At 48.1% G+C, this 19,070-nt stretch overlaps 1 protein-coding gene across 1 annotated transcript in view; it reads left to right on the forward strand.

Annotated features, from left to right (window-relative positions):
- LOC140411021 (uncharacterized) overlaps window positions 1–19,070 on the forward strand; it is a 399,297-nt gene that overhangs the window by 123,257 nt on the left and 256,970 nt on the right. Inside the window, exons 18-20 of the mRNA XM_072499979.1 lie at window positions 2,661–2,785; window positions 3,177–3,405; window positions 7,201–7,403. Coding sequence (XP_072356080.1) covers window positions 2,661–2,785; window positions 3,177–3,405; window positions 7,201–7,403 — 557 coding nt within the window. The remainder of the gene's footprint in view (window positions 1–2,660; window positions 2,786–3,176; window positions 3,406–7,200; window positions 7,404–19,070) is intronic.

A 19,070-nucleotide genomic window follows, 5' to 3' on the forward strand; every position in this document is an offset into this window, starting at 1 on the left:
CTAAACCCCTTAGGTTAGAGGAGGTGGAAGGGTGGGGGACACTATAAGTGTAGTGTCTCGGTTTAGCAACTGCCCAACTTATATACAGAACCTGATTCCCAAGCTGCACTCCGGCTCCCTCTCTCTCTCCCGCTCCCGGAAATGAGATGGCTCGTGCCAAGCTCTTTACCAAACTCGACGCCTCAAAAGGATTCTGGCAAATCCAGCTCGATAAATCCAGCAGGAAACTCCTCACATTTAACACCCCCTTTGGAAGATATTGTTACAACAGGATGCCGTTTGGGATCATCTCTGCACCAGAAGTGTTCCATAGGATTATGGAACAAATGATAGAAGGTATTGAAGGTGTTCGTGTCTATGTCGATGACATAATCATTTGGTCCACCACCCCGCAGGAGCATGTTAGTCGCCTCCAGCGTGTATTCAGACGTATACATGAGCATGGCCTCTGCCTCAACAGAGCCAAATGCTCTTTTGGTCAGACGGAACTCAAGTTCCTCAGGGACCACATCTCCCAATTGGGTGTGCAGCCGGATGCGGACAAGGTAGCTGCCATCACAGCTATGAAAACACCAGAGGACAAGAAGGCGGTCCTCCGATTTCTGGGCATGGTCAATTTTTTAGGGAAATTCATCCCTAACCTCGCCTCTCATACCACGGCTCTCAGGAACCTGGTTAGGAAGACGACAGACTTCCAATAGCTCCCTGCCCATGAGCGCGAATGGAGGGAACTCAAGGCAAAACTGACCATGGCCCCTGTCTTAGCCTTCTTTGATCCAGCAAAGGAGACCAAAATTTCGACCGATGCCAGTCAATCCGGCTTTGGGGCAGTGCTCCGGCGATACGACTTCCAGCTGGTATACACCCCATCATTGCTGACGCTCTCTCCAGGGCAGTCAACAGTCCATGTGACCCATCGGGATTTGTCTGCCAGGTTGACGCCCATGTGGCATTCGCGGCCTCCAATCTACCTGCCTTGGATGAACGCCTCGTCCAAATTCGCCGTGAGACGGCTGCCGACCCTTTGCTACAGCGTGTCATGCGCCACCTAACGGATGGGTGGCTCAAGGGCCAATGCCCTCAATTCTATAATGTCAGAGATGATCTGGCGGTTGTAGACGGGGTTCTTCTAAAACTGGACCGCATTGTCATCCCACGTAGCATGCGCCAGCTTGTCCTGCAACAACTACACGAGGGCCACCTTGGCGTGGAAAAGTGCCGCCGACGGGTCCAAGAGGCAGTGTACTGGCACGGCATAAATGAGGACATAGCCAACACAGTGCTCAACTGCCCCATTTGTCAGCGCTTCCAGCCGGCCCAACCACGTGAGACCCTGCAGCCCCATGAGTTGGTCACGTCACCTTGGACCAAAGTGGGCATCGACCTATTCCACTAGCCGGGTAGAGACTATGTCTCTATGACTATAGGGGCTGTTTAGCACAGGGCTAAATCGCTGGCTTTGAAAGCAGACCAAGGCAGGCCAGCAGCACGATTCAATTCCCGTAACAGCCTCCCCGAACAGGCGCCGGATTGTGGCGACTGGGGGCTTTTCACAGTAACTTCATTTGAAGCCGACTTGTGACAATAAGCGATTTTCATTTCATTTCATTTCATGTCCTGATCGTGGACTACTTTTCGAATTACCCGGAGGTGATACGGTTGCACGACCTCACCTCGTCTGCAGTCATTCGTGCATGTAAAGAAACCTTTGCTCGACACGGCATCCAGCTCACGGTTATGTCGGACAATGGCCCCTGCTTCGCCAGCCAAGAATGGTCCAACTTTGCCACACTCACTATAAAGACAGAGGGCATCAGTTTTCCCGTTCATTCGGGATGCAGTCTCTCAGAAGGACAGAGCTTACAGCTTACAGCACAGATCTTCAGCATGTGCTGAGTGCATAGACTGGTTAGGACAGGCATAGGTCTTTAGTTAAATCTAACATCGTGTTAACCCACAGTGAAAGTATGTTCAACGGTTTCTAACGTAATAAAATAGTGTTGTACTATTTTAAGTGTTGGTGGCCTGTATGTGTTCCACGGATCCAGAGCACCCAACACATCACTGGGGTTCGGATGGAGACACTGAGTGGAGAGACTGGGACCCGGAAGGGAAGAGTGGAATTCGGAGACAGGCCTGACAACCTTACTAAACCTGACTTGTGGGAACTGCCAAATGTTAATACACCTACAGAAGTGAAATGAGTTGCCTTAAGAAATTAATTTTGCTTTAAATAGAACAACAGCAGATTTAGTGCAATGTGTCATGTGGGCGTGAACTCAACAGATCAAGCTGCTCCGGATCTGCTTTTCAGCTATAACCTGACGGTTACAGGAGCCCCAGTATTGCCTGATCTGTGATTTTGTTACTTGGGTGGATGACAGGCCTGAACCCGGCATTTCCCCTTAGGGGAACTCAGTGAACCAACAGGAGATTCAGAGATGGATCCCCTTCTCTGTGCCACTTGTCGGTCATTCAGTGTGTCATCACACCACCCCGGTTATTCCATCTTCTGTGCTGTCGATAAGCTGATATGTGAGGAGGCTCGTGTGGAACATAAATGCTGGTGGGGACCAGTTGGGCGGAATGGTCCATTAGAATGTTGTTAATTCCATTTAATATAGCAACACTGAAACGTTATCTCGTAAAACATTTTACAGATAGAGGACCAGCGGAAATACGTACAGAAGATTTGGAGGGATGACAGAGGGGTGGAGATTGGTACTGAATTTGGCCTGCCCCTTAACATCATTACTAAGCAACCAATTGCCATTAACAACAGTTGGTAAGTTTAAACAAAAACTGCTCCCAATTTATCATGTTTTACTGATTATGATTGCTTCTGTCTGTTGATTTGAGACTCTTTGTAAGAACTAGAACTAGAACCTGGATATTTTAACCAGTCTTTCCTACTTTAACTCGACTGTAATTTCATTGCTGTGTCAAACTGCACATTTGATGAATGCTTGACTAAATTCTGTGTAATATTTGAAAACACCACAAAACACAGGACATAGTCCCGCCTTCATAAAACGTAAGAGCTAGAAATCATTTAGTAGTGGAATAGTGGGTAACAACTATATAATCATATTGTTATGGTATCTGCATTCGGATTGGGATTTCTCTGTAAAATATGGCAAGATAGAACTACAACGATCATTTTGCTGTGCTTTCAGTCCTGCCTTGAAAAAGATCTACTTGCTGGAGTTCCATCCGTCATTAGGGCTGGCCTCACGTATTTTGAAGACACTAGAAAATGCCTACTGGGAATTGCATCACATTCACAGACCAAAGAACTCTGATGAGAGCATCAGCCTAGAGAAACAAGTCCTTAATCTGGCGTTGGAAAAGTGGTCAACCCTGGAAAAGCCCGAGTTGTCCTATAGCCTTCAGGTTCAGAAGGATGTACGTATACCAAGTCGGGTTAATGACATTGAGGTACAGATCTGCTTTTATTAGTTTGTAAAGCAACGGTACGGTGGCACAGTCGTTATCACTGTTGCTTCATAGCGCCAGCGACCCGGGTTGGATTCCCGGCTTGGGTCAATGTCTGTGCGGAGTCTGCACATTCTCCCCATGTCTGCGTGGGCTTCCTCCGGGTGCTCCGGTTCCCTTCCACAGTGCAAAGGTGTGCAGGTTAGGTGGATCGGCTAAAAGTTTCCCCCTAGTGCTCAAAGATGTGCAGTTGGGGTGGGATTACGGGGATAGGGCGGGGAAGTAGGTCGAAGTAGGGTGCCCTTTCAGAGGGTCAGTGCAGGTTCAATGGGCCGAGTGGCTTCCTTCTGCAATGTAGGGATTCGATGGATATATAAAGCCATGGTTAGTCCACTTCTGGAGTACTGTATATATTTCTGGCCACCATGTCTTTGAAAAGACATGGAGGAAATTTTCTCAGCTAATGTGTGCATATGGGGAGTTAAATCCCCTAAAAGTGACATTGGGTGAGAAGGTCGACATCATCCCTGTGGCAGTAGGCAAATCGGTCCTACTTGTCCCGCCGCAGTCGATGGAAATTTGCATGGCTCGCCTGTCTTGTTGCCAGCGGAACCTGCTACGGATGTCGGCTTTGGTAGGACCAGAAGATCCTGATGGTGGGAAGGGACTGAAAACCCCACCTGTTAATTCTGTTTCTTCACAGATGCTGCCATATCTGATGGTTTTTTCCAGCATTTTCTGTTATTATTCATGGGGTTCCCGAGTCACTCCGGGTCACTCAGGGTCACACCTTTTTGTCAGGGGATAAGATGTGTAAATTTTCCCAGATTGTCCGTGGTGGGAGTGCAGCCCAGATTCAGCAGAACGTTACCAGGCTTCCAAAGATTAATTTATGAAGAGAGATTACATAATCTAGGCCCATATTCCCCCAAAACAGATGATTGAAGTTTTTGGATCCTGGGCGAGATTCTCCGAACCCCCGCCGGGTCGGAGAATCACAGGGGGCTGGCGTGAATCCCGCCCCCGCCGGTTGCCGAATTCTCCGGCACTGAATGGGCCGAAGTCCCGCTGCTAGAATGCCTGTCCCGCCGGCGTGGATTGAACTACCTACCTTACCGGTGGGACAAGGCGGCGCGGGCGGGCTCCGGGGTCCGGGGGGGGGGCGCGGGGCGATGTGGCCCCGGGGGCTGCCCCCACGGTGGCCTGGCCCGCATCGGGGCCCACCGATCCGCGGGCAGGCCTGTGCCGTGGGGGCACTCTTTTCCTTCCGCCTTCGCCACGGTCTCCACCATGGCGGAGGCGGAAGAGACTCCCTCCACAGCGCATACGTGGGGATGCCGTGAGCAGCCGCTAACGCTCCTGCGCATGCGCCACCCGGCAATGTCATTTCCGCGCCAGCTGGCGGGGCGGAAATCAGTCCGGCGCGGGCCTGGCCCCTCAAGGTTAGGGCTCGGCCCCCCCAAGATGCGGAAGATTCCGCACCTTTGGGGCGGCGCGATGCCCGACTGATTTGCGCCGTTTTTGGCGCCGGTCGGCGGACATCCCGCCGATACCGGAGAATTTCGCCCCCTGTGTGGAGTCTGCATGTTCTCCCCGTGTGTGTGTGGGTTTCCTCCGGGTGCTCCTTTTACCTCCCACAGTCCAAAGATGTGCAGATAGGTGGATTGTCCATGCTAAATTGCCCTTAGAGTCCAAAAAATGTTAGGTGAGGTTGCTGGGTTACAGGGATAGGCTGGAGGTGTGGACTTAAGTAGGGTGTTCTTTCCAAGGGCCGGGGCAGACTCGATGGGCCGAATGGCCTCCTTCTGCACTGTAAATTCTATAATTCTTTCATTCTATGATGGGGTAGATGGAGAGAAACGTCACTATCGGTGCCGGTGTCTTAGACAAGCAAACTCAATCTTATTAGAGCCAAACCTTGCAGGAAAGAAGTTCAGAAACAATTTTTCACACCAAGGGTGCTGGAAGTATGAAATGATCTCCCAGAGAAAGCAGCAGATGCTAACTAAACCGCTAATTTAAGTCTGAGCTGGTTAGATCTATGCTGGGGAAAGGTATTGGGGACATGAAGCCAAAGGAGCTTAATGCATTTGGGCTACCGATCAGCCTTGATCTCTTTGAATGACAGAGCTGCTTGAAGGGCTGAATGGCCTTGCGTTATTCTTGTGTTCTCTTTAAATCTGTTTTGTCAGGAGGGATGTAAACCTTTGCCTAATCATACTGCTGCTTTCACTAAATAGAGTGATATTTGAAACGGTGAATTCAGTGGGGCTTGTTGAGTTACACAGCAGAAAGTGACAGCTGTCACTGGATAACCAGGCATTGACATACACAAGGGTGTTGGATAAGATTACAAACAGTGACAGCAACGCTCCAGTGGCTTTAATAGTCATTCAAGACCTGAGACTGCATTATTGCCTTGAGCAGCTCCCTGACTGCTCTCTATTATGTGATGTACAATGTGGTTTTGTTCACAGCTTTTACTCGTTGGAGTTTGCATTTTTTCAGCTAAGCCTTTGAGTCTTCATGTTGCCAGAAAACAGAGGGTGGAATATTACAGCCCCTCCTGCCAGCGGGATCCTCCATTCCCGCCAAAGTCAATGGAGTTTGTCGCATAGGTGCGGGGCTGTAAAACTCGGCCCAGGGTGTTTTATTTGACACCTTCACGATGTCAGCCAGACCAAAGTGTGTAATGAACAGGAAAATTCGGATTCACAGGGAAATATTTCATACGCTTTCACCACTTAATAAAGTTTCTTTGTGGTACAGAGTACTGACGTTGGGCGAGGTTCTCTGGCCTCGTTTCTCGACGGCAGGAGGTGGCCTGCCATTGGCCGGTGGCGGGATTTTCCAGTTCCGCCGCTGTCAATGGGATTTCCCATTGAATCCACCCCATGCTACCGGGAGACCCGCAGCTGAGATACGCCGTCGGCAGGACTGGAACATCCCGCCAGTGTGAACAGCCGAACAATCTCGCACATGTCGCTTTTACAACAGGGAGAAGCTATTCTTTGGACATGTGAATTAGGAGCAGAGGTATATGGTAGCAACCTATCCAACCAGGAGACGAGACAACTGTAAGGATTTGGAGAGGTGGCGGACTGTTAGTCAGTCTCACTTGGCAAAAAATGTATAATGATATGATTTATATTTGGTGAACAAGTGAAAAACGGGGTACAATATTAACCCTATCTGCCCATTGGAAACAAGCCGATTACGTGCCCCCTCAGAACCTGATCATTGTCAACCGTTGGCAATGTTAACCTGTGAGGGTTTGCAGGCGGATTAGGTCCAGGGTTTAAAGCAGGTGCCTCATAATGTTATGGAAATTAGGGTCCGATACATCATCATGAAACATCCAGGGGCTGCATGCAGAGGATACCGTGTCTTTTCAAGTAGGGCAGAAGCAGGTTGGCAGCTGGTCTGTAGACAATCTGAAAAGTGTAAATCTGTCCCAGGTACCACGAGAAGCAGGTTTTCCGTCTCCAGATCCTACAAGAAAAATCATGACATCTCCTCTCCCTGGAAAGTGGACCTGCAGTCTTTAAATGAGGCTCAGAAATGATCATGGCTGGAGCTGAAACTAAGGCTACACACTTACCCAGCCGTCCCACCCCACCTCAAAACGTCAGTAGTCTCAGGATAAAATCAAGCCTCTGATGTAAATTCAATTAACTGATTATGGTTGCTTTTGAGGAGATGGTAGCCAATTTGTCTTTGGCTAAATCTTCTGCCCTCATTCCTTTGTACTTCTGGTTGTTGCAGTTGTTTTTGGGTGTGTTTATCGAAGATCCGCTGTTTGTCAGAGACATCGGCCTTTCCTTTATCGAAGGCTCAGAAGAAGCTGAAAATAGACCAGGGGCAGAGAAACAAACTTTTATGCTGCATACTTTCTCCAGGCTTCTGGAGATCATTACCTTGCGCCATCGATTGATCGAGGCTGCGTCTGAAACCACGCTGTTGGCTCGGTAAGTGCATTTCTTTTCTTTATTCATTGATGGCAGCACGGTTGCACAAGTGGATATCACTGTGGTGTCACAGCGCCAGGGTCCCAGGTTCGATTCCCCACTGGGTCACTGTCTGTGCAGAGTCTGCACGTTCTCCCCGTGTCTGCGTGGGTTTCCTCCGGGTGCTCTGGTTTCCTCCTACAGTCCAAAGACGTGCAGGTTAGGTGGATTGGCCGTGATAAATTGCCCTCAGTGTCCAAAAAGGTGAGGAGGGGTTATTGGGCTACAGGGATAGGGTGGAAGTGGGGGTTAAGTGGGTCGGTGCAGACTCGATGGGCCGAATGGCCTCCTTCTGCACCGTATGTTCTACGTTCTATGGGCTGTGGGCTTCGCTGTCAAGGCCAGCATTTATTATCCATCCCTAATTGCCCTTGAACTGATTGGCAGTTAAGGGTCAACCACATTGTATGGGTTTGGAGTCACATGTAGGTCAGACCAGGTAAGGATGGTAGATTTCTTCCCTTGAAGGACGTTAGCGAAACAAATGGCTTTTTACAACAATAGTTTCATGGTCCGTTTAATTCCACCTTTTTTATTGAATTAAAATTGCAGCATCTGCCACGGTGAGATGCGAACCCAGGTGCCTAGAGCAGTACTCTGGGTCTCTGGGCTGCTAGCGCAGTGACAATACCACCGCCTCCCATCTCTCAGGATATAATGTTCTTTACTTTGAGTGGATCTTTTAATTCCATGTTTTTTTCCTTCCGTGAATGTTTCCTGTCTGTGAAATTGACGCAGTAGGCATCGTGCTTCCAGGTTTATTTCAGTGCCATGCTCAATCTAGTTGGTTTGAAATCTCCAAGAGCAACATGGCACTGGTCCACTTGTCACGACCACAGTTAAAGCCGTCCTGGTAGAACCATCATTTCAGCTTGTTCCTGCTCCACAGAACCTATTCCTTCATACGTTGGACTCTTTTTTTTCTCCCTTTATCTATTTCTTTCCCACCTCTAGGAGTTGGGGGCGCAGAGAGGAAAGTGGAGTTAACGATGATCTTTTAGAATGGTGGAGCAGGTTCAGAATGCTGAATGACATTTTCCTTCACCTCAACCCCATGTTCCACCTACATTCATGCTTCTTCTGACACCCTACATCATTTCAATGATTTCCTGAATCTGGGGCGTCATTCTCCGACCCCCCCGCCGGGTTGGAGAATCGCCGGGGGCAGCCGTGAATCGCGCCCCCGCCGGTTGCCGAAGTCGCCGGTACCGGATATTCGGCGGGGGCGGGAATCTGGCCGCGCCGGTTGGCGGGCCCCCCCACTCGATTCAGGACCGGATGGGCCGAACTCCCGCCGATAAATTGCCTGTCCCGCCGGCGTAAATTAAAGTACCTATTTACCGGCGGGACAAGGCGGCGTGGGCGGGTTCCAAGGTCCTGGGGGGGGGGGCGCAGGGTGATCTGACCCCGGGGGCTGCCCCCACGGTGGCCTGGCCCGCGATTGGGGCCCACCGATCCGCGGGCGGGCCTGTGCCGTGGGGGCACTCTTTCCCTTCCGCCTCCGCAACGGTCTCCACCATGGTGGAGGCGGAAGAGACTCTCTCCACTGCGCATACGCGGGAAACTGTCAGCGGCCGCTGACGCTCCCGCGCATGCGCCGCCCCGACATATCTTTTCTGCGCCAGCTGGCGGGGCAACAAAGGCCGTTTCCGCCAGCTGGCGGGGCGGAAATCCCTCCGCCGCTGGCCTAGCCCCTCAATGTTGGGGCTCGGCCCCCAAAGATGCGGAGCATTCCTCACCTTTGGGGCGGCGCTATGCCCGTCTGATTGGCGCCGTTTTAGGCGCCAGTCGGCAGACATCGCGCTGTTTGGGGAGAATTTCGTCCCTGGAGTCTAACTGCCAAGGCGTGTTGGGCTCAGAAAAATACTTCTACACCAAAAAAAGTGGAAGACGAACAACACAAGTAAACAATCTAGTTGTGTCTACAAATTGGTGGATGAGACTCATGATCACTCAAAAGGCAGCAAAACCGAGCTCCTGCAAAGGCTAAAGCTGGGGGTTCTGTCAGTGAGGCAATCAACAATGTTTTTCGGCATATCCAAAACTTGAAGGTCATGACATTAAAATGGAAGTAGATACAGGTGCAGCAGCATCGCCAATACCTGAGACAATTTATCATCATAAGTTGAAGCATCTGTCTATAAAACCGTCGTACAATGAAGAAGCTGTTCAATTAACAGGATAATGTATGGTGAAAGTAGAAGCAAATGGGCAGTTTCCTCTTCATGTTGTCCAAGGAAACATTCATGCTCTATTTGGTCGAGCATAGTTGGCTAGGATTAGGCTTAATTGGGAAACAGTCAATCAATTAGTGGAATCAAAGAGCAGCTGTGCTTGGCAGGGCCCTCAAACCATCTCTGACCCATTTCCTGTCATTTACGCAGTCACCTCTTCCCTTTCCTCCCAGGATCACAGGAGGGTCCTGTTAGAACATAGAACATACAGTGCAGAAGGAGGCCATTCGGCCCATCGAGTCTGCACCGACCCATTTAAGCCCTCACTTCCACCCTATCCCCGTAACCCAATACCCCCTCCGAACCTTTTTGGTCACTAAGGGCAATTTATCATGGCCAATCCACCTAACCTGCACGTCTTTGGACTGTGGGAGGAAACCGGAGCACCCGGAGGAAAGCCACGCAGACACGGGGAGAACGTGCAGACTCCACACAGACAGTGACCCAGCAGGGAATCGAACCTGGGACCCTAGCGCTGTGAAGCCACAGTGCTATCCACTTGTGCTACCGTGCTGAAGGTGAAAATATTCACACAACGGCGTGATTATAAGTTTAAAAAAATAGTTTATTATATCAGAATTCTGGGAGGAAAGGCCTGAGACTCCGCAGCCTATTGATAGCACCTTTTCTCACTTGAGCTAAGGCTTACACGGGTTAATATACAGATTCAAGGGGCGCAATTAGTTGTATTCTCATTTACATACAATCAATCAACAATATTCGCATCACATTTCATTACATGTAGTCAATCAATTTTCCTAGTATCCCAGTTATCACATATATGGTTAAAGTGGGTGTTGTCTTACCCGCCCCTAACTTCATACAGAAGTCATTCAAAAGTAACATAATGATGTCCTGTCTGCAATTGGGGTCCTTGGGCTTATCAAGGACACATAGCATTTCTTGTTCTGTGAAGCTGTTATCAGTGGCTGTTGAAATACTCCCTAGGTTCTCATGAGAGAGTTTACACAGTTTGTAACTTATTGTTAAAGGAAAGTGGCTAGATCAGCCATTTTGTGTCTTTAGTATTGCTAAAATAGTTAACAGCCATTTTGTGTCCTTTCTGATATTAACAAGCATTGTGTATACACTATCTATTTCTACAAATTGCCTCTTATAAACAGGCATCTAAGCTGATGAGTACCTTTTGTCTCATCAGAACTATTCAAAAGTAATATAGGAGCACAAATGTAGCTACAGGGCCACCTATAATTTATATCATAGTCCAGTATCAGAAAATGCCCTCCAACACTTCCCCCTTTTGGTTATGGAAGATGTTTACAGAACTCCAACTGACCACAATGAAATGACATGAGGGCTGCAGGGTGTGTAGCAAAGATATACGGCCTTTGATGTATGTAACCTCCCAGATGTTCCTTATGTACACCGTGCATGTGAAATGAAATGAAAATCGCTTATTGTCACAAGTAGGCTTCAATGAAGTTACTGTAAAAAGCCCCTAGTCGCCACATTCCGGCGCCTGTTCGGGGAGGCTGGTACAGGAATTAAACCGTGCTGCTGGCCTGTTTGGTCTGCTTTAAAAGCCAGCGATTTAGCCCAGTGTGCTAAACCAGCCCCTGTATAATGAAAATCGCTTATTGTCACAAGCAGGCTTCAAATGAAGTTACTGTGAAAAGCCCCTAGTCGCCACATTCCTGCGCCTATTCGGGGAGGCTGTTACGGGAATCGAACCGTGCAGCTGGCCTGCCTTGGTCTGCTTTCAAAGCCAGCAATTTAGCCCTGTGCTAAACAGCCCTGTGATTCAAAGATCACCTCTTAAACAAACTCATGTATATCACATTTAATGTCTTGATATCAATCATTCCTGCCTCCCTGACTATCTCTGCTGTCCGTCATTAAATGATGTTATTCATTTTCAAGTAAGCTCATCTAACAGTCCCACACTCTCTGCCACCAACTTTCACTCTGAAGTAGTTGCTCTGTGTGTGTCTGTGTGCTTTTTTGTCAAGCATGGATTTTTCGTTAACTGGTAGTAAAGCTTAACTGATTGACCGATCTTGAGTCTTCGTTCCCTCAGAGTTTGTGCCAGATGTGGTACCGTCTCTGGCTCTTTATAATCCCAACTCAAATGATCTTTCTAGGCCTATAGTCGTGGGCCTAAGAGGTGCAAAATTTATAGCAATAGGAGGTTACGATGGCGGAGATGCAATATTTACTTTTCCTCCGTAAACTTAAAATGCATGAGGGCAGGTGTAATCTCTAAGACACAACCATGAGTTCTGATTAACCCACATTCGTCCAACTCTCCCTGTCCCACCGGGTGGGGGCAACGTGAGGGAGGTCCTATATCTTATCCCTGTGTATAGCAGAGGTCTCGATGAGATAATACCTGAGGGAGGTGTTAACCCGTACGATTCCAATGTCCTCCAGTTAGTTGTGAGGGTATGGCCCTGAGTCCAGTGTGATGATAGGGGTCATCAGGACCATCTCTACCCCCGTTATCTCGTTCATTTTGCAGTCGGGGATCGCTGAGTAGACTCTGGTTACTCCCTTCAGAGTACGGTTGCCCCGCGCCCCTTGTCATTTGGCTAGCTTAGCCAATTGCGGGCTGTCTATTCAATCAGGCACCTCCCCACTTTAGATCAGATCAAGGTTGTGGCTTAGCTGCCCCTGTTAGAGCCTTCCGGCTGTCTCCCTTTCTCGGTCGATGAGTTTGTTAATTAATGTTGAATGTCTTAGTGTGTCTACCTAGCACTATTGTCCTATTCAATTGTATATCCAGGCCCTCTTCCCCCAAGCTGGCTAGACCTTTCTCTGCTTTTCCTAATATTCTCTTCCTTATTCCTGTAAGTTGTTCCACCTTTGCATTTAACCTTTGTATGTCTAGTGACTTTAACATAGAAGTTTATGTGTTAAGTCATGTCACTGCATCATTGATTATGCCTCTCCCAACCCTGTGTAGGTTGTCATGCCCTCAAAATCTAGTGGCACACTTGTCATTGGAAGCCTGCTTCATAACAACCTTACTTAAAACACTATGGGCGCTATTCTGCCCCCCCCCCCCACGCCGGGTGGGAGAATCGGCGGGACGCTGCGCAAATCGCTCCACGCCGCCCCGACCCCCGCACGCGATTCTCCCACCCCCCGGACGAACCAGCGGCGCGCGATTCACACCGGGCCGCTCGGAGAACCGGAGAGCGGCGATACTCCGGCCCGGATGGGCCGAGCAGCCGCTATGACACGACAGGTTCCCGCCGGTGCCATCCACCCCTGGTCGCTGCCGGTGGGAACTCTGCGGGAACGCTGGGGGGGCGGCCTGTGGGGGAGGGAGGGGGGCCCTTCACCGGGGTGGCTTCCGATGGGGTCTGGCCCACGATCAGGGCCCACTGATCGGCGGGCCGGCCTCTCTCCCCCTTGGGCCTCCCTCCTTCCGTGCGCGGCCCCAGAATACCGGCGCCATGTTGGTGAGGGGCCGGCGTGCGTAAGACGTTCCCCGCGCATGCGCAGGATGACACAGCCCAACTGCGCATGCGCGGGTTGGCGCGGTGCCCATTTGGTGCCGCGTAAGGACGCTGGAGCAGCATGAACCGCTCCAGCGCCGTGCTGGCCCACTGTGGGAGCCAGAATAAGTCATGCCCGGGCCCTGTTCGCGCCATCGTGAAACGCGACGGCGTTCACGACGGCGCGAACACTTGGCCTCCATATCGGAGAATCGCCCCCAAAACATATTTATTTCATATTATAAACAATCGCATAAGAAGTATGGACACAATTTGTACACGCGTCTGCTGTCTTTCCCAGAATGTAGCTGCAGCCATGCATTAAAATAAGTTATATCATTGTTCCAATCTCTGGCTGTTGGAATGCACATCCCGTCAATAAAATTATATAAAGCACCATAGTTCATATAACTACGTTCATCCTGTGTCGTTTGTGAAATCAGTGATGTTCCTACGCTCTTATGTGCTTGTAGTTGTTCTGAGATCTCAAGAGCCATCACGAGTCCCCACAGCTGCTGCTGTCGTTCCAGCCTTTCTTGAATGTTTAGCCTAAACATTTAAAGGAAAAGTGGAAAAGTGTCCTGGTCGTCACCAGGTGTTAGATGTTGTCCGTATAAAGCTTTTCCTGTATGGGCCGAACACGTGTGTTATCCGGGGGTTAGTAGTTCTCATATTTTGGAACCTTCTCATCTATTTTCCTTGTGGTTACGCACCTTATTCTGTTGCGCTTAAACCCGGCCCTGACGTGCTATTGCCTGGTTAATTAGCCTGTTTACAATCACTCAACTATCGCAAATTCCTGAAGTTACTGCAAATACTGTGCCACAAAAGATCCATTCTGCATGGGACAGAGTGGGTTAACTGAATCTGAATATATCTGACAATTCAAAACAAGATTTATAATTTCCAATTAAAAATACATCTTTAGCTGTTTTTAAAAAATTATTTTATCAGAATTACAAAGCCAGAGCTCAGTGTGTGGACGGGGCAAACCCCGAATCCAGCTCCTCGCCTGCTCCAAAAAACAATTCCAAAATGGGGTGGAGTAAGAGTTCTCTACCAGACGTCATTTTGTCACCACCCTTCTTTTGTTTAAACAAGAAATATGATCATGGACATATTTTATTTACCCATCTGTCATTTACACTTAATTCTGCAATCTCAGAATTAATACATCTGCGTTGTGTCAGGGAAGTTTTAACCCTGAACAAATGAAACATCGGATTGGTCATATGTCCTGTGTATTTCAACTATCCTAACTTCCAATGAACACCATAAAACCAATATTTTCTTATTCTTACATATGTGATTTTGTACCCTGATTAAAATTCCTCGTGTATCAAAATTACCCTGGAAATGTCAATGATAACCTTTGAAAAGAAAAATTTGTTAATTACACTCAAACTATGATCTTTAAATCACAATGTCAGACGACACATAAATATCACCACACTCACAAAGGAAACCTAGCACTTCAGTGCTTTAACCAAAATAAGTTAGGTAAAAATCCTTCTGGTTCCTATTCTAAAGTTGCAAATTATAAACTCAAGGTTACTTCTCAGAAGATAAATTTTAGCAGAGAGATATTAACATTCACAGACGAAACACACATTCTCACAGTCGCAAATATCAGAGTTAACTGTTAGCCCTCTCGCATGGCTACAGATTCTCAAAGAGACAGCAATTTCACAATCGCTTAATTAATATACTGAACAAAATCTTCCATTCTCCTACGTCATAAAACTTTATCTGTGTTATTCCATTTAAGTCAATTTCCACTGATTGATTTTATAGGCATTAGCTATTCTTAGAGACGTATATTTTTGTGCAGATGACCTGCTTGCTGAAATGGTTAAATTTTTGTACAGAACCAAAGAAGGCAGAGAACTTGGAATGATGCCATTTGCGTCTGCTATGTGATCTTAAACATTATTTATTCTTTCCTTTAATGTTACTCAAATTTCCTACTTGTTCTTTAAACTGAATTCAATTTTCAATGTTCGCTGTTTAACCAGTGTTTGAAAGAGATATTACAGGGGGTTTTTTTTTTTTGATTCAAATGAATTGAATTACTACCGAGTTTATCTGGACGGCTTGAAAGGCTTAATCTCAAACTGAAAACTGATCTCGCAAATTTGAAACTATCTGAAGTACTTCTAGACAAGAATCCATTAAGTTTCTAACCTTAATCTTGGATTGACTTTACTCCCCTTTTTTTTTTTATTTTGGGAGGGGGATTTGTCATGCTCAGATATTTCTGAACAAAAAGCTGATTGAGCTTTTCAGCCCCCCTTTTCTTTTACTGTGCCGCAGTGTGTCTTATTGAAATCCACCCAGCTTCCACTTTTATTAATTGGGTTACAATGTTTCTGGGACAATGTACCTTCCCCTCCTCATTCCTCAATGACCACGAGGTCTGATCTTTTGGATTTTTACTTTACTTGATTTTTTCTTTTGCTTTGGACATGTCTAAACTTTTAGTTAATTTAAAATGTCCATTCCCAGGGAGCCTGTTTCTTTCCCCTCTCCTTCAGACATTCCAGGATAGTCCTTAGCCATAATTGTAGCAGTTTCCTGTGATTCTTTGCCAGTTTTCACAATCTGTACTGCCGCTATCTTTTCTCGTTTTATTGCTGTGCTTAAAATGATTTGGTGAGAATGTGGGAGAGTGAGAGCTCAATTCCTTTAAAATAGCCTGTTTTTCAAACAGTGTGAAGGCTTTATATCTGTCATTTACATTATTAGCGTAACGCTGCATGAGGGTGCTCTTAGTTTCTGTCATTTGTTCTTCTAACTGGTGAGCTAAGATGACTCCTGCTTTATTCGTCTTATCTCGCTTCTGTGTATCCCACCATTTTCTTTGTTCTATAGGGGCTGCTTCGGGATCCCATCCATCTCTGATCATTGTTTTTTTGTACCAGAGTATTTTGCTCTTACCCGAACGCCAGACTCATGGATCCCGGGGAACCCCAGAAAAGTGGCCTCATGCCTCTCTTTTCAATGATGTGTTAACCGCGTCGTCACTATCACCCGCGTCTCCGTTGTGGGTTTAGCTGGTTTAGCACAATGGGCTAAATAGCTGGCTTTGAAAGCAGACCAAGGCAGGCCAGCAGCACGGTTCAATTCCCGTAACAGCCTCCCCGAACAGGTGCCAGAATGTGGCGACTAGGGGCTTTTCACAGTAACTTCATTTGAAGCCTACTTGTAACAATAAGCGATTTTCATTTCATTTCCCGCAGGAAAGGTGCCGGTCACCGCAGCACCTCCTGTTCCTGGTGCATTTTGTGGTCAGCGGGCAGAACGGGGCGGTACTACGCCACCCAGGACACCCAAGCGGCAGCTGAGCCCATCCTGGCCTGGTCGCCCCAGAAGATACGTGTCAATGGGGACCCAGGTTGCAGGGCAGGAATCACAGCAGGCTGCCTCCACTCCTGCTGTACTGTCTGGGGATAGCGTTAGATCCCGTAAGGCCAGAAAGTTAGACACCAGTTAAGTTGGCACGGGTGCAAGGCACAGTTTAGTTGTAGGGGCTAGGGCACAAACCTAAAATATTTGTTCACAATAAACACTATTACCACTGTTACAACCTGCCTCAGTGCTCTAACAGATGGATGTGAGTGGTGGGCTGGTCGGGAATGGCCAGAGAGAGGGTGTGGGGTGGGAATGGGCAGACGTTGTGGGTGGCTGGGCTCTTCCCCCCTCCCCCCAGCCATTCCCACTGCCACCCCAGGGAGCGGATGGGACCATGTGATGGAATGGTCAGCTCGCATGTAGGGATCACTCAGGTGGATGGTGGAATGTGCTACCATGGGCAGGAGTCAGACCCTAGCATATGATGTGGAGCACCAGTGCTCATCGCAGAGCAGGTTGTCATCATCCTCCATCCCATGGAGCAGACCTGATGTTACTGCCAACCCAGGGCCCCCACACTGTAGTACGGCAGGTATGTATCACGGGGAAGTTGCAGGTGAGGAGTGGCCGGGGAGTGAGGGGTGGGGGTTGGGATGCGGTGTCCGTTACCCCAGGGTGCGGTGACGAGCAGGAAGGCCACCATTGCTGGTTGAATTCCAATATCCATTGTCTTCAGGGGGTGAAGGCCGACATGTTAGCATGGTGCGTACCCCCATGCCCAACCAAGTCCAAGGGCTACATGGTGGCCCCAGTTGGCAGCACGGGCTCTGTCCATACGGCTAGTGTCACTGCAGAACCAGGGGCCAGGATCAGTGATCAGGGGTCAGTGGATGCCTGGCAAGGTAGCGGCGGTAATGGCGGTCTGTGCCTGGACACCGCTCTAGCCCTGGAGGGAGGGGTGGTCACTCCGCCTCCTCAGCCTCTTCCCCCATTACCCGCCCCCCCCACACACTTCCCAGCCCTGGCCAGTGTCTGGCCCGGCAGCCCACAGTTGCTCCTCTGTGTCCGAACTCCTCGCTCTTTCATCAGCTGCGACGCCAGTTTCACGATTTTTAAAAACATAAGTGAACCGCAGTCGGGAACTCGGCCCATCGGAGGAGGAGAATCGCGGAGGCCCCGGAGAATACTGGATCAGGCCCGATAATGATATGCAAACGTGTTTACTGTACGTCAGTTCTGGTACGCATTGACACCGCTTTCGAGGTGACGGAGAATCGTGATTTGCCATCAAATTGGCGTCCGCTGGGATTTTGGCTTAGGAACGTATACTCCGCCTATTCGCGGTTTCGCCGTCGGCCAACAGAGGATCCCACCAACATCTTCAGACCACGAACTCTGATCTCCATTTGAATTTATGAACTCTGACCTCCATTTGTATTTATGACCCCTGACCTCCATTTGAATTGAGCTAACCTTTATTCTGCTATTATCATCCATCCTGGACCTATGCTTTGTTTCTTTACTGCAACCATTACCAGTCCCTTTGCCTTTTGTTCCGTGATATCTTTGGCATTTAATCTCTCCGTCCTCTAACCTTTGCCTGACCCACCCCTCTTTTTTTGACAGCATTAAACCTATCGCATAACCACCTCTCTCCAGTTCCAAAGAGTCATAAGGACGCGAAACGTTCCCTCTCCTAAGATGCTGCCAGACCTGCAGAGTTTTCCCAGCACTTTCTGTGCAAAATCATGCTTTGTTTCATGTTGTGAGTCCGCATTGGCACACTTGTCCTCATGTTGCTCAGCCAAGTTTATTAAAGGTGAATATAAATGAGCATACAACAGTATTAGAAGCTAATGAAAGAGCCACATATTTATCCTTATTATGTACCAACCTTGAGAAGCGATTAACAACAGATCATGTTTTCTCTCGCCTTACTTTTTAGATTATCTGATATACAGACCTGTGCTTTTGTTAACACGGGTAGGGTGATTTTTGATCTTGGTAGTTGAAACTGCGAAGATTTATTTTTAAATCTAAATCTTGTATGTGCTGTAATTTAGGACCTGGCACCTGCAGAGGGAGCCATGTTTCACATGCTGGAGGAGCTACTTTCACATTCTCGATACCATGCTCAAAGTTTCTAATATCAATACTGAGATATTCTTGTGGCTGATGAGCTCTAGAATATGCTTTTCTTTTTCATGCCTATCTGAATATAAAATGTGTTTCAGTAGAAACATACATAGAAACATTGTAGAAACATGCATAGAAACATTGTAGAAACATGCATAGAAACATTGTAGAAACATACATAGAAACATTGTAGAAACATGCATAGAAACATTGTAGAAACATACATCGAAACATTATAGAAAATAGAAGCAGGAGGAGGCCATTCGGCCCTTCGAGCCTCCTCCGCCATTCATTATGATCATGGCTGATCATCAAGTTCAATACCCTGATCCTGCCTTCCCCCCATATCCCTTGATCCCGTTAGTCCCAAGAGTTAATTCCTTCTTACATCACACAACATTTTGGTCTCAATTACTTTCTGAATTCCACAGATTCAATTCTCTCTG

The sequence above is a fragment of the Scyliorhinus torazame genome, chromosome 4 (assembly GCF_047496885.1).
Source record: "Scyliorhinus torazame isolate Kashiwa2021f chromosome 4, sScyTor2.1, whole genome shotgun sequence".
Lineage (NCBI taxonomy): Eukaryota > Metazoa > Chordata > Chondrichthyes > Carcharhiniformes > Scyliorhinidae > Scyliorhinus > Scyliorhinus torazame.